The following is a 16,971-nucleotide window of genomic DNA, read 5'->3' as shown; positions in this document are numbered from 1 at the left end:
TGTATTTATCTTGTATTATTTAATATGCAATGATTAGCAATGTCACATTTCTGTTTTCTCATCAATCAAATGAGGGAGCTGTAATACAACATTCTAAGGCTGTAAACACTATGAATGTCTTTAGCTAAATTCTGCATTTACCTCTGTGTGGTATATTAGTAAGCAAGGCCTTAATAAAATTTTGTGGAACTAAATCAATCTAAACTTACCAAGTCTAAAATCAAACTCCTTTCCCCCAGCCAAGTCCTCCTTGAGTTATCTCTGTTTCATTCAACAGGACCATTATTTCTCCAGTCTCAAAAATCTAGAGTCAGCCTAGATGCTTTCCTCTTTTCCCACATTCAGTAATTTCCCATGAATGGAAAAGGAAAAGTAAATGTAAAATTGAAAGGCTACAGGTGAGTGAATCAGAGAGTAATTTTTGCACAGTTTTTTAATGTATGACCTTGATATATCTACACATAAATTGGTGACAAAGTAATATTGATGGCAGAAAAATTAAGAACATTATTATATTAACATCATGAAGATCTTAAGAACCCTTAACAGTCTCTTATTCAAAAAGTCACTTCTGTTTTAATTAAAAGTTTATATCAGTTACTGTAAATACTCCAGTCAACTTAACTAATGAACCCATCTCTCTGGCTTTTTGGTCACCTCTTAAGGTTCACAATAGATGTCAATGAGGGCAGAAGATCTTGATGTCACTCCATGTTTCCTAGATCTGTTTTTAAATAGTTCAGAAATCTGTTGGAGTATCACCAGCATGAAGCAAGGAAATAAATATGCCCTCTCCTACCAAGAGCTAATTATGAAGACAGTGAGAAAAGTTTGTAAAATATACACTTTACAGTCATTTCCCTGGCCAATTACAGGATTTTCTCTTTGATCTGATAATTCTGGAATTTGGCTACAATATTTCTTGGCGTTTTGGGGATCCCTTTCAAGAGGTGATCAGTGGATTCTTTCAATGACTATTTTGCCCTCCAGTCCAGGATATCAGGCAATTTTCTGAAGGCCATCCAGGTTCTTTTTTGATCATGGCTTTCAGATAGTCTAATAATTCTTAAATTATCTTTCCTGAATCTCTTTTCCAGGTCAGTTGTTATTACCAATGAGATACTTTATAGTTTCTTCTATTTTTTAAATTTTGTTTTAACTGATTCTTAGTGTCTCATGAAGTCATTAGCTTCCACTAGCCCAGCTTATTCTTCAAGGAGTCATTTTAAGTAAGCTTTTGCATCTCCTTTTCCATTTAGTCAATTCTATATGTTAAAGGAGTTATCTTTTTCCATTTGCCCAGTTGTATTTTTGAAGGAACTATTTCCTTTTTGCATCTTCTCCATTGTATTTTTAAAGGATATATATTCTTTAATTTCCTGTTGCAAGACGCTAATTTTTTCTTATATTTCTTTTCTCAATTTTTCCATTTGAATTTAAAAATTCTTATTGAACTATTTCAAGAAGTTTTTGTAGGCTGAAGACCAATTCATATTCTCCTCTAAAGTTTCACATATAGCCCCATCCCCACTCCCCATCCCTGGCCTTCCTTTGAGATAGTGTTTTGTCCGATCTTATCTCCAAGGTAACTTTCAATAGATCTATTTTTCTCTGACCTTCCTTACTCATTTTAGAATTTGTTATTGGGCACTATCCCAAAGTGTTTATATTGGGGAAGAGGCTTGCTTCCTGTCCTGGAACCGTCAATGCTAGGAACTCCAGGTGGTTGTACAGTGGATAGAAATCTAAGGAATGCAGAAGCTCTCTCTCTCTGGACCATCAGTCGCCTATTCCCTGAGTCCCTAAACACTTGGTGGGAACACTTGGGGCTGTCTCTGAGCTGTCTGCCTGGAACACTAGGCTCTCTGGGTTAGGAACCCCATCATTAGTTCAGCTCATCCAGTCCAGCCATGCTGAATGGGGAGTCCTGGGCACCCATGTAGGGGACTCTCCCAGTCCACTCATCACGAACCCAGAGTCCAAAGTGAGAGAGCCTCCACTAGAGAGCTCTTCCAAAGCCAAGGATCTTAGGTTAGTCCCTGCCTCGCCCTGCTGCCAGTGTACTAGTTTTCTGTTCTCTGTCCTGGGCACACTCACACTCCCCCTGTGCAGACCTTGCTGGAAGATGTTCCACTTTGTTCTTTTGTGGGTTCTGTTGCTCCAAAATCTGTTTTAACAGGCTTAATTAATGTCATTTCTGAGGGAAACTTAGGAGAGTTTAATAAAGTTCCTGACTTCTCTTGACTACAAGTCCCTCCCTAGATTTCTTATTACAGTTATTTTATAGAATTATCATTGAAATTTCCTAAGCAACTGAACAATAAATGTAAAAATAAAGTTTTTTTACACAGAAAAGAAAAATCTCTAACCCTGAACCACATAAAGATAAATCTAATAAAATATCTAAAGAGAGAAATTTATATGTAGGTTTAGGTATTAACAGGGAAATGAAAACAAATTATAAACAAAATACAAGATTACTGTTTCCCACTCAATTCCTAGATCTTTTTCATAGTACATTAGACCTATGTCATTGAATCACTTGTATATAACAAATACTTTATAATCCAGTCTACACCAGATTTTAACATAAAATGGCAGAAGAGGATGTACAAGAAAATATTAATAACTTAATTAAAGAGCTAAAACTTGTAAGAAATAAAAGTATATATTCTTCTGAGACAACAGGGAAACCGAAAGATGCCAGATAAAAAAATTAACAAAGATAATCTTGACATCCCTAAATAGAATGATTAAGTAATCTTTATACCAAAAAGTGTCACGTTTCTCAAAAGACAATGAATGTGTAGCTCTATTTTAATTTAATTCACCAAATAATACAGAATCATACCTATAAAATGTAAAATTTTAGAAAAGAAATAGCTAAAGGTAAAGTATTGGAGTCAAAAATGACATTTACCTGCTAAGTAGCTCAAGTCCAGCAGAGAACTTTGGTAAATACCGAACAGTCCTGTCAAAATAAATATTTAATTAATAAGACTGAATTTTTGATGCATGCTGAAACTACAAAAACAAGAATTTTGGCTCTGCCATCCATGAAATTAAAATTTAAAAATCAATAGTTGCAATTTCACTAAACATTAAACTTTAAGAGAAATAAATTAAAGTAAGGTTCTACTTCTGTTAACATAATGTATTCAAGTACCTAACTCCCAAAGACACATTGTTTTTTGGCATCTAAATATACACTTCATTAGAAATGTAGCTACCAAAAGAAAATCTGCATGATTAAAGTGCTTCTTCTTCAGGTTGGAAATGAAATCCAGACACATACTTTATTTTATGTTGAAAATTAAAAAAAAACCTGAAAACTAATACTGATATGTTTTCAAGCTATGTTTTTCCAAAACTATTTACTTTCCAAGTACTATTTCCATTATTAATGTGCTTTTCTGTGGTACAAAAATTCTTCTTTTGGTTCTTCATTCTAAAATGGAAACTATGATAAATAATTATGAGATAATATTTATTCACCAAACTTCTTTGAAATTCAAGTAGGGGGGAAAAACCCTTACCAAAATAAATCTGTAAAAACTAATCACTTTTATCTTTTTTCTACTGCAGCAGTAATTTTAGGAGAATACTATTTACTATTTTAGGAGACTATCCAGAATAGGCAAATTATTATTTTTTTTAAAGGTTTTTGCAAGGCAATAGGGTTAATTAGCTTGTCCAAGGCCACACAGCTAGGTAATCATTAAGTGTCTGAGGCTGGATTTGAACTCAGGTACTTCGGCTCCAGGGCTGGTGCTCTATCCACTGTGCAACCTAGCCACCCCCAGAATAGATAAATTTAAAAAATGTATTTCTGAGACTCAGGAAACACAAATTTCATTAATAGAACTCAGAGGTATCAAACTCAATGACAAAATATGCAGACTGACCCAGATTAAAATATAATTGAATTGTTTAACAAAATAAATAAAAATACAACACAGATAATGCTGTTTTAGGGTTTTTAAGGTTGCTCACAGGAATTGATTTCTACTTGTGTTTGATACTATTGATATAATTTATTATTAATAAAATAAAATGTAAAATTTTAATTGGGTTGAAAGCAAATGGGTTAAGTTAAAGGGAATTATTGAACAGTATTATCTAAAAATAGGATTCAACAAAAAAAATTTAGCAGTCTTACCTTTGTTTGCTTTTTACTTTTGCTTCTCTTGACTTGTCACTTAAAGACTTCAGCCTACAATTGAATATAAAATTATATTAATGAATTTTTGTATTACTTGCAAAGAAATGTTTTCAAAAATAGATATTTCATAATAATGTAATATTACTATCTGATAAAACTAAGTCTAATTTTTAATTTTAAAAATGTGTATCTGTCTATAAAGAGCAATCCACTCTTATTTTTGCAGGAGAAAAATTCTTTTCATATCACACTGTCAGATTGACCATAATCCTTTAAATTCAATTTTATTTTATTTTCAGCTCCAAATTGTCCCCTTCCCACATTACGAAAGCAAGAAAAATAAAATCTCTTTCAAACGTGTATGATGAAGCAAAACAAATTCCCACATTAGTCATGTCCAAAAAGAAAAAAAAATAATTGACATTCTGAGTCCATCATCTCTCTAATTGGAAGTGGGCAGCATGTTTCACCATGGTCTTCTACAATTGTTGTTGGTCATTGTGTTGATTAGTTGCTAAATCTTTCAAAGTTGTTTGTCTTTACAATATTGTTGTTATCGTATACAGTCAATCTTCAGCTTTTGCGGGGATAATGTTCCTAAAAAACAGCGTGAAAGTAAAAAAAAACATGAATGTTGATACATTGAACCTATGGGAAATAGTGGGTTAGGTTCCTGTGACCACCAAAAAACTTTCAATCTTTTGCTAAAGAGACTGTTGAAAATATACTTTTCTGCACACAATTCTTTAATAACAAAACATTAATTCTGATAACATGCATTTTTCTTAACACAGTAATATTAAAATAACTCATAAAATGCTGGGAAGAGGAGTGGCAAGGCCTGACAGGCTTGGGAGGGACAGGGGCTGCTGATGCCAGAGGAATCTTGAGGTTAAAAAAGGGAAAGGGACAATCTGTCATCTCTAATCTCTCTTTTGGATCTGTGCTTGAACTGTTCCTGATGAAAAGCACATGCCTCAGGGTGAGTCCCTAGCCCTGGTCAGAGCTCAAAACTCCTGCCCAGGGAGGCTTGGGGCCCAGCCTGGTGCAGCTCTCAGAGGAGCCTGGTGGCCCAGGCAGTGGAGGAGACAGGATGCTTTCAAGTGCTTTCAGAGGGCAGGGGCAACTACCATCTCATTTAGTCACAGACAGCCACTCTTCCATTTTTTTCAACCCCCTCATTGCACTTGTAAGATTACTTTAGCACTTTTTGGAGTAGATTCATGATCACATTTACAAATACTTTCCTCTTCAGTGAACATAAATTTGCATACATTGTGCCTCTCATTTTTTTTCTCAACTGTGCATAGCCATGAATGAGTGTGGTTGCAACACAAAAGCAAAAATGAAGTTAGTAATAAAATCACATAAATGCTTGAAGTCACAAAAATTAAACCTATGATTGTGGAGGATTAACTATAAATTGTTCTTCAAGTCCTATTCACTTCACTTTGCATCAGTTCATACCAGTTTAACCAGGTTTCTCTGAAATGATCTTCACCATTTTGTATAAAACAAAAGAATTCCAACGCATTCTTACGCCATAATTGGGTCAACCATTCTCCAGTTGATGGGCAAGTCCTAAATTCGAGAGCTACTATAAAAATATGTATACATAAGGGTCCTTTCCCTCTTTTTTTTATCTCTTTTAGATAATGACATAGCAGCAGTATTACTGGTATGAACCATAATAGCTTTTTTAGCAGTTAAAAACCTGCTTCTCAGAAGCTGTTCCAGTTCATGGTTCTATCAGCATTACAGTAATGTATCTAGTTTCCCACAGCCCCAGCAGCATGCCATACAAAGGATATGCTTCTTTTTTGTTAACTTTGCCAATAAGATTGATATGAGGTAATACCTCAGATTTATTTTAATCTGAATTTGTCTAATTAATAGTGTTTTAGATATTTTGTATGGCTATTGATACCTTGGATTTCTTACCTCCAATCCCTCTCCAAAGTGCCTATTCTTCACTTAGATCTGTTTTTTTTTTTTATGGAAAGAAAGTTTTGTAATTGTGTTTAAGAAATTCCTAAATGTGTCTGATCAGGTAGCCTTCAAGTATTTCATACTATACAAGTATTTTATATTTCATACTTATTTTAATTGAAATTTGCTTTCTGTATTTTCCTGCTGGATAACGTTGGCAATATACAATAATGCTGATGTTGATTTCATTTTATATCTTGCAATTGTGCTGAAGTTGAACTTTTTAGTTGACTCTTTAAGGCAGGAATTGGCAAACTATGGCCCAATACCTGTTTTTATATGGCCTACAGCTGAATGATTTCTATATTTTAAAATTAAGTTTTATATTTATTTTTTTTTATATTTTAAAATGCAAAAAAATTATTCTCTAGTAGAATATATGACAACAGGCAGCAGATCAGATTTAGCCCAAAGGCCTTGGTTTGCCAATCCCTGGTTTCCTAAATAAATCATCATATCAAATGCAAAAAGTAGTAATTTTGTTGTTTCCTCCTTGTCTATGCCCATTCCCTTGATTTCTTTTCTTATTGCTATAGAAAGCATTTCTAGTACCACACTGAATTGTGATGATAATATATATCCGTGTTTTACCTCTGACATTGATGGAAAGACATCTAATTTATCCTTATTAAAGATAATGCTGGCTCTTGGTTTTATATTAATATTACTTTTTATTTAAATTGAGGAAAGCTATGTTTATTCCTATGCCTCAAATACTTAAACAATAAGTATTGTAACTTCTTAGGAGCTTTTTCTACATCTATTGTTATAATTACATTTTTGTTGCTTTTGTTGTTATTATGGTCAATTAAGCTTATAGTTTTCCTACATTCCCAGTATTAATCTGGTTTGGTCATACTATATACATGGTGATATGTTGTTGTAGTCCCCTTTCTAATAATTTATTTAAAATTTTTTTGCATCACTTTTCATTAGGAATATTAGTTTATAGTTTTTTCCCTTTTGTTTTTGACTCTCACTGATTTAGTTATCAAGAGCATATTTGAGTCAGAGAAGCATTTTGGTGGGACCCTATCTTTTTCCTAGTTTTTCAAAAAGTTTAAATAGTATTGGAATTAATTATTCTTTAAATGTTAGAATTTACTTATAAATCCAACTAGACATGGTTCTGTTTTCCTCCTTTGAAATTTCACTTATGTCCTGTTTGATTTCTTTTTCAAAGATAGGGTTACTTAGTTATCTATTCCCTGGTTCTGTTAATCTGAGCAACATATCTCTTGGTTTTGTTTTTTTTTTATCAGAGCTAAGGATATAGTTTCAGGATCATCATTATTATTTTGAAGTTGTTCCTATCCTGGAGTTAGGAAGACCTGAATTCAAATTTGGTCTCATATTTATTATCTGAGCAAATCATTTAACTGTTTGCCTCATTTCCCTCATTTGTAAAATGAGCAGAAGTATTTTTTCCAAGAATATATTAACCGGGGGTCACAAAGAATCCAACACTACTGAAACAACAGAATAACAACAACAACTGTTACTTCATACTGCTGTTAGTGTCTGTCAGTCCTCCTTCCTCTCATTTGTTGTTGCTAATATTTATAATCTGTAGTAAGTTAACTATCCCTCAAAAAAATACACCCATGCCTGTCAGAGTTGTGCATAAAATTAGTAAGTAGGCCTTGATTAAGGGCCTGTAGAGATTCTCAAGTCTATGAAATATATGAGCTTTTTAGTAAGCAGATTTTGTGTAATCTACTTTCTGAAGCCTAGATATCTTTTATTGTTTATTTCCCAGTTCTTGGTTTTGTTCCAGTATTCAAGCTGCTGAATAAATTTTCAGGTTACTACATTACTAAATGTTACTTATCTAACCATCTCAATAAATAGTTTATTTTGAATACAGGCTGAAAGTTAGGGCTTTCATTATGCTATCAACAATACCTGGTATAAAGCTATGAAATCTGAGAGCAATTCATAAAGTAGAATGATAACTATGATATGATGGCATATGAGACATATTCCATTAAATTGGAAAGTAAGATCTACTAAAATGCACTTGGAATTTTAGATGAATACAATTATAAAACACACTAAAGCAAATAGTGAGATATTAATTGTTCTTGGCTGAGCCATGTCAATATTATAAAAATGAAGATGCTAATAACTCAATGAATTTACAGAATCAGTATCATGCTAAAGAAATACTTTTTAAAGTAGAAAAATATGGACAAAATTCAACAGAAAGACCAAAAAAAGACAAGAAATCTCAAGGGAACTAATGGAACAAAAAGGATAAAAGAGAACTAGGAAAAAAAGAAAGAGACCTTGAATTATTAGGCATCAAACTATATTATAAAAATAAATGATCAAAACTATTTAGTTGGTTGGTTAGTTCTTGTCCTATGTTATCAAAGAAGACCAAATAGAATGTTTGGTACTTATTTTAAAAAAAACAGAATAATAAATGTAACAGATTAAATAAGAAAGATGAAGAAACAAATGAAATACTAGCATAGGATTCAATAAATCCATGAACACTAACTACTGGGCTCAGGACAACTTAACAGGACATACGACAAAAACTGCTAGGGAAAACTGGAAAACAGTAAAGCAGAAATAAGACTTAGACAAATACTTATACAATGTACCATCATCAAGGTTCTAACACACCTGACTTGAATCAGAACAACAGCAAAAAAATTACTACCATATTATTTTTGTTCTGTGAAAGTGTTTTTATATCAAGTATCTCCCTGGATCCTCCCAGACCCCAGGAGATGTACAAGACAGATTTTACAGATGGAGAAAATGAGGCACAGAGTACTCTTTAATCCCTAGTCAACAATTCGGTGATCGAGCATAGCAAACTAAAACTCAAATCTTCCACCTCTCAGTGCACTGTTCTGTACCAAGTCACCACTTTGTGAAGCTATAGTCCTTGTTCTGATCTTTTAGTCAACAAATATCTATGGTGCTCTTTCTGCATGATTGGCATTGTAAGATAGCTAAATACTCAGAATACAAAGAAAAGCAAAGAACAGCTTCTATCCTCATAAAAGCTTTAGTCCAAATGAAGGAACTGCAATTCTCTATCAGGACTGATGTTTACCCTGGGCAGCTAATTCCTAGAAGACAAAGAAATTTCTGAAGTCTTAGTCTGCCATCTGAATTTCATTAAACTACATCCTTCAGGATTGTACACATAACCTGGGTAATGGGATTTTTTTCTTTTATTAAAGCTAATTAACCTGCATATATAGCTGCCTCCTTTAAGGCAGTAGTTTCGAAAGTGAAGTACACAGGTTGATCTACTAGGTCACAGAAAGAAAATATTAAAATCTGTATTTTTATCTAAAATTTAACAAATAATTACACCTCACTAATATTTAATATAAGGATTGACACTGTTATCCTAACTGGATTCATAAAATAAAAGCCATGATATATGATGCATTATACAAAAGCAATCTTAAGGAAAAACACAAGAGACCTTGACCATGGTATGCTCATTCATTTGTTCATTTGTGGCACAAATGCAATTCATGTGTACCTGACTGAATGGATCTATAGCTTATATTATCTAATTTTAATTAAACTCACAAAATGGAAGAGTGGTACTAAAAGATTCCTGCAAAGAAACAGTAGATTGAAAGCAAAAGTTAAGTACAAAGGAATAATAAGAAAATAGCAGAAATGATGCTAATGAGATCTGATAAGAAGTCAACTAAATTATTCAAATTAGTAAGATTATTAGAAATATAGATTTACAGACACTCTCAATGATCAATCCTGCATAAATGTATATCCTGGTTTGTGACATAGGCTAATAATAGAATGAAACCATTATGAGTAGTAAGAAATTTAAAAATTAAGCATTTAGAACATGAAAATAAACTTATAAATTTTTGGTTATGACATCTAATCAAACACCTAACAAAATTTTACTGTACTTAATGGCATGCACACAAATAATCATATAGGAGTATATTAACACAGTTATAATGAAGATGGAAAATATATTGGGTTGTAAATAATAGCCCAATTTCCTCTAATCCACCTAAGTCCCTCCTGCACAGGGTTGGGCTGGTCCAGTCAAAGATCTCAAGGAACAGAAAGAGACTCACCCCATGATTTATTGATAAAATGCAACTCTCCCAACACATACATACACAAGAGATATAAGGAGACCTGTGAAATCAGTTTGATAGATATTTGGTTTCTCAAGGAACAAAATTAGGAGGTAAAATAGCCCACTTGGTAGTTCCAGGAAAACCAACCCTGTCCAGAAATAGAGATTTGTCCAAATAAGCTCAGTGGTTATGGCTACTAACATTCAGGAGGCCAAAGGAAATTAGAACCTTTTTCAAATGTACACATGTATAAAATGAGGATAATAATAGCAACCAAATAATGGGGTTGTTGTGAGGGTCATATGAGATAATACAACTTTTAAACTCCATATCAATGTTAGATATTTACTACATCAGAGTCATGTCATATTGGTAAGGAGATGCTAGGAGACACCAAAAGCTAAGAAACAAATTGTGTACCTACATCATACACACCATGATGAAATAAAAATTCACTAGTTCAACAAAACAACATAGGGTACTTTGATTCAATCATCATTTTGTAGCAATTACTAAATATTATGGATATGAAAAAGAAGTCAAAATGTCCTCAATGGTTTTTTCTTTGTATTGGGGAAAGGGGAGGAGGGAAACGCATGCAAATAAATACAAAAAAAAAAAAAAAAAAGAAAAAGTAAACTTTGGGAAGACAGAAACACTATCATAGAGCAAAAAAAGAAAGGAAGCAACTCAGGCCAAACCTGGGAGGGAACACAAGTTCCAAGAGGTAGAGGTGAGAAGGGGGAGCATTCCAGACATCAGGCACTGAAACAGAATGTTGATTATCTGAAATGACAAACAGGACAATTTGAATGTGAAAAGGAATAATGTGGAAAGTCTAGAAAGATAGGCTAAAGACAGATTATGAAAGATTTTTAAATAGCAGAAAATTTTATATCTTGTTGGAGAGGCAATGAAAGCCACTGAAAATTCCTAAGTATAAGAGTGACATGGTCAGCCCTATGCTTTAAGAATATCAATTTTCCAGCTCCTAAAGTACCTGCGCCCCATTTGGATCATCAAAGGAAGGTTACAGAAATCAGAAGATGATGGGAAAAAGTATCAAGAGCTCTTGGGAATCAACCTCTTTTTCAGTTTATTACTTTAGGGTGATAATAAAAACCCTTGTTGCTGCTCAAACCATCCCATGTAGGAACCTAACAACATTGAGTTCCCAAGGAGATGAAAAATGTTTCTTCTCTAATAATGACAATGAAGTAATCTAAAGAATTTGCTACACTTTCTCCCCTTAAAACAATCCAGTATAGCCTAAAAGACAGTTAACGTTCACAAAAAATTGACAGTGTATGAATACAAATTGAAACATCATTTTTTAACTTTATTTTTCTTAAAGTTTTTATTTTTCCCTGTTTTCTTTCACAAGATGACTATTATGATAATGTTTTGCTTGATTATATATGTATAACCCTCATAGAATTGCTTGCTTTTTCAATGGTAGATGGGGAGGAAGAGAGAAAATTTGGAACTCAAAGTTTTAAACATAAATGTTACAAATTGCTTTTACATGTAATTGAGGAAAATAAACTACTAAATAAATTTTTTAAAAATAAGGAAAATTTGAATGCAGGTTTAAATACACTATTTAAAAAAAAAAGTAGATGTCACCTGTCAGCTTACCATGGATTATGAGGAACTGAGCAAGGTCATTGTGCTCAATCACTATAAGACTTCTTGACATCAAAATTAATGAGCCCAGGCTCAGGGTAAATAGTATGAGTTTATGGCCCTTCCCAATTTTTTTCTCTTCTTATGGATGAGACTAGTCAGAAATAATTCCTTTCCACCTGGAAAGGAACTCAGTATATTTTCACTATCCTTCCCCTGAGCTACCTCTTCTTCCCCTCAAGCTGACATATGCTGGTCCTATAGGTTCTGATGTATTCCACCATGTTGACTGGGTAAGATGAAGTCATGATCTGAGCAAAGATTTACAGTGGATGATGGTACATATGAAGGCAAAGTTGAGAAATCAACTTTAAGAAAATCTAGCATCCAATTTAGTCAAGTTTTGGTGAACACTATCAGTAGGGGAACCCCAGAGGACTCCAGACTCAGTATGGAATAAATTATTGACACCCATTTCCCCCAAATCTAGGGAATGTCAGAGGTTTATTAGACTCTTTAGGTTATAAAGAACCCATTTCCCCATCTAAATATCCTGATGGTTCCCATTTATTGTGTCATCTGCAAATCTATCTCTTTCAAATGGGGCCCAGGTTTTAGTCCTAGAAGATCTAAAATAAGCTGTCTGATAATCTCTCTCCTTATAAGGTCTCCATCCATAAAGAGGAGATTGTGTGAAGCCTCTGGCAGACACCAAGTGCAGCCAGAATGATTGTTCTTGAACAACAAACTTTCCCAAGTGGCCTCTCACCATACCATTTTTAAAAAGCAGATGCTCCCTGGTTACTGGGCCCTAGTTGCTAATGAACAGATGTATCACCTTTTGTTGAGAAGTGATGGAAACTGGCTCTCTGTCACGATAGGGTAGAAGAGGCTTCTGTTGTTAAAACGAAGTCATATATTGAAAATCGTACTTGCTAGGATCACTCTAGTTAGTGTCCTTTACAAAGTTGAGACTTAAGACTTGCAGTTCGATCTGGAATCCTGCCTTCTCCATTAGGCCAATAGGACCATATCTATAATCCTGAGGATCCTGAGGAACGGTTTTCATATGGACTAGTGCAGACTGTATCTGCTACAAGATAACTATATACACTAGACTTCAGAGGCCACTAATCCAGTAAGAGGAATGAAGGTTCTAGCAAGTCCTTCAGCTGACTGAGGTTCAGGCTGCTTTTAAGGGATGGGACAAAAAATATCTTCATCTGCAGTAATTCCTAAGTAATGGGGGGGGGGTTATCAAGCTGGTACCTGTTATCTGGGACCTGATGAGAACAGATTTGGCCCTTTGGGGTCAGGACTGAGGATTAATTTTTCTGATACCAAAACTGCATAGTTCTTTGTAGGGCATGTCAGCATTTAACCAGACACAGCATATGTTTTCCACTGAAAGGCATTATTATAAAAATAGCAAAGGTTAGAGTATGAATTTCTTGCTAATCTGAACTTGGATACAATGATGGCATTGATGAAGTGGAAATACTGGGCAGAAAGCAAATTGTTAACTTGTACTTTTCCATGCTACCTTTCTCCCTATAAAGTTCATCATGTGTGCTATGTTTTTCTAACATCTCTGGGAAAACTTGTTTTGTGTCTCTCCATGAGCTGAAAGATTATTTCATATTCTCACATACTCTATGATCATAAACTTCCCCATAGCATCTGACCCACTGAAGCACACAATAATGAGATAATATTATCCGAATAATGAACAAACTATCCTTGATTTTTTTCTGACATGATTCTCTCAAGCACTCTTCTTGCTTGCTTTTGTTCCTTTAAAAGTTCTGTTTATTTTCCCACAAGTTGCTAGTTCTTTCTCAGAACTACTTGAAGAAACTATTGCTCAAGTGTAAACTATCTGTTACGCATAATTCTGGGTCATTGAGCCTGTGAATTCTTCACTGCTCAACCTGAAACTAAACTCCAAACCTATGTTATGCAATCTTCCTAAGCATGAAGCAACTATTTGTGCCCAATTGGGTTACTTGTGCCCACTGGATGTTTGTTCCAGCTAATCAAGAGCTACATCATAATGCACCTGACTCCCTGGTCCATTAGCTTCTTGAATTCAGTCTTGTTAAAAGCTTACTTAATGTGAATGGACTGCTTTTAAACCAAGTTCTCATTGATCCTCTCCAGCTCTTTCTCATCCCTTCCCTAGTGCAGACTTTTGGGTCCACTCAAAGGGCTGTGTACACCCTGGAGAATTAGCACAGGTTCTCCTCAATTGGCATGCTTATTTTCTTCTGGGATGGTTCAGATGGGGGCCAAAAGGTGCTATTATTTACAGATGCCTTGCTTTCTAACAGCAAAGGAAAAGTGAAACTTCTGCTATACAACTATGGTAAATATATAGGATGTATGATGAAGGAGAATCCATGACTATGGTGGAAATGTCATCATCTATGCCCAGGGCCACTTGCAGCCTGCAGTGCAATTTTATGCAGCCCCCGTGGGTTTACTAAGTGTTTTAGTAAACGAAGCAAAGATACCTCAGAGCTCTCACTAAAATGGCAAATCAAAATATTTTGCCTATCATTTCAATAAAAACTTTAAAAAGACTGGGCAGTCCTGATCTGTGTCATGGCCCCAGTATTTCTGGTACTACTACTGTTCATTGTCATCTTAAATCAAAAAAGGAAAGGTGAATGAAGGAAAGGGAAAGATTTTGCACAGCACCCCCTTCACTTGCATATCATGGCTTCACCTCCCTGATGTTTTAGCCTAGACAAGAATGAAGGACAAATAACACTATCAACAGCAAATTTGAATTCAGACTCAGTCATTTACTAAGTGAGTTCACTGGGCAAGACAGAATCCCTTTCCTAGCTCAATTCCCTTAACTTTAAATGAGAGCATGTGTCTTACAGAACTGTTTTGACCAGGGGCGGCTAGGTGGCACAGTGGATAAAGCACCGGCCCTGGAGTCAGGGATACCTAGGTTCAAATCTGGTCTCAGACACTTAATAATTACCTAGTTGTGTGGACTTGGGCAAGCCACTTAACCCCATTTGCCTTGCAAAAATCTAAAAAAAAATTGTTTTGACCATCAAATGAGATGCTATTTAAAGCATTTTGTAATTCTTAAAATAATAGAACACCTAATAGCTAGTTATCCTCATTATGACTTTGTAATCCATAATAAAAGGAAGCAGGGAGTTTCCAGTTACTCAAGGTATTCACCCTCTCCCTACCCCAGGAACAGCAAATGTTAACAATAGGAAATGATACACAATGCCACAGGGAACTTGGAAATTGATTTTCTGAGCGTAGACAATTACACATAAAAGTTAGTATGGGTTTTTATGCTAGTAAAATGCATTAAAAATGCTTCATCAATCTGCCCAGTATAGTACCATGAAAAGAACACTGAACTTGGATCATAGGACCTGATTCAAATTCTGAGTCTGTCAGTGACACTTCTGTGACCTTGGTCAAGTCACAGCCTCTATGGCTCTTCAGTTTCCTGATCTGTAAAATAATGGTTGTCCTAGAAGATCTCCTAGGTCCCTGCCAGGTCCCAAGAGTCTATGAACTCTCCTTTACCTTTTCCATTTTATCAACTGTCAAAGGTCTAGCAATTATCTAGGGTACACTAAGTTCCTAAATGATTCAGAAGTTCCCTGATACATATTTATATACCTTATGTTACATGAGATGTCAGTCATCAAAATTTCATTTTATGTCAGCAGCAGGATTTCAGTGGTTCTGTCACCCTCCTATCCTCCCTGCTTCCCATATCCTACTATCTTCAACATCTAATTTATGGCAGAATTCTGCAAAGATTTCCTTCCTTTAGGCTTTGCCTATAATTAAGTTTTTTGAATCATTTACAATTTAGAATTTAGGTAACTAGGGTGAAGATGCAACTCACAGGGCAGAAGCTCTCTTGTTTTGAAGTTGTGCTAAAGGCCAGACTAGCTGTGAATTTAAGTTTTATTTATATGACAAATATCAAGAACTTATGGTTCTGTACATAGAAAGCACCGGCTCATTACACGTTTAAATTTACCTTAGAAATGCCTCAGAAGTATGAATCAAGATGAGAATCATTACAGAGCATATACTTCAGCCCTTAACTGCTACTTGAAGATCATGCTCACCTTAAAGATATATCTGGAAGGTCCTCCAGGGTAATTCCAAAATTTGATTGTCCCTGTGCAATCCTGCAGAGTTAATATCAAACTAGTGGATATGAAACATGAAGGTCCCCCAAAGTTAATTTACTCTCATTCTCAAAGACCCAAGACCAGTCAGATCCAAAAAAAAGAAAAATGAAGGATTTTTAGGTCTTTCCTATCAATTTGCCTATATTATACCCTTTCAAAACTTTAGTATATCTTCTGATTTCATCAATGTAGTTATCTTCACTAGGTACAGATTTTAACTCATTTGGACTTGTATCAGGATCACTGTATATTAAGACAATTCTAGAATCATACTGGGGAAGCATAGGGAAGTGTTTGGGTGAAGACTAACAGATATGATACCATCACTAGAACATTCCACAGATCAGCTAGATAGTAAAAGTAAATATGAGGCAGAGAGACAGGTTACATAAGCCTAGCTCAAAGGCAAGATGTCGTAGTTATAGAGAATTTTTCATTACTCAATTATCTGCTGGAGCTCTGTGACAAAAGTCAAGCAGCTAATAATTTAGTAGTTAACCCATATATATCATCCATTAAGAGATGTCATAAAGAGAGTTACACAGTTCATCTGAGGTTCTCTGGAATCACAGTTGAGCATTGTACTAAAATTTTAAAAGGCATAAAAATTTAAAAAGCATAAAAGGCAAAAAAATTTTAAAAGAAAACAAGGATAGATAGTGGTATGTAAGTACAAAAATATACCCTTAATATATGCCAAAATAACCAAAAGGTTATTGTAAGAAGTTCAGAAATCTAAAGTGAACTGAAACTGGCAAGGAAAGTTAAAAATAGAACAGGGTTAGCAGAGCAAAAAAGAAGGCTCAAAGAAGAGATAGACCTGTAAGCTGGGCAGAAAGGGTGGCAATAACAGATTTTGGAAAGATAATGATGGTACTCAAATAACTGATGAATGGAACTGTGATTTTTG

At 34.6% G+C, this 16,971-nt stretch overlaps 1 protein-coding gene across 1 annotated transcript in view; it reads right to left on the bottom strand.

Annotated features, from left to right (window-relative positions):
- The window catches only part of DTNBP1 (dystrobrevin binding protein 1), a 171,407-nt gene that overhangs the window by 147,822 nt on the left and 6,614 nt on the right, over positions 1 to 16,971 (bottom strand). The window contains exons 2-3 of the mRNA XM_074207420.1: positions 4,160 to 4,213; positions 2,921 to 2,971 (exon numbers count right to left, since the gene is read on the bottom strand). Coding sequence (XP_074063521.1) covers positions 2,921 to 2,971; positions 4,160 to 4,213 — 105 coding nt within the window. The remainder of the gene's footprint in view (positions 1 to 2,920; positions 2,972 to 4,159; positions 4,214 to 16,971) is intronic.

This window comes from Macrotis lagotis, chromosome X (assembly GCF_037893015.1).
Source record: "Macrotis lagotis isolate mMagLag1 chromosome X, bilby.v1.9.chrom.fasta, whole genome shotgun sequence".
In the NCBI taxonomy this organism is placed as follows: Eukaryota; Metazoa; Chordata; class Mammalia; order Peramelemorphia; family Peramelidae; genus Macrotis; species Macrotis lagotis.
This window is presented reverse-complemented; position numbering and strand designations above follow the sequence as displayed.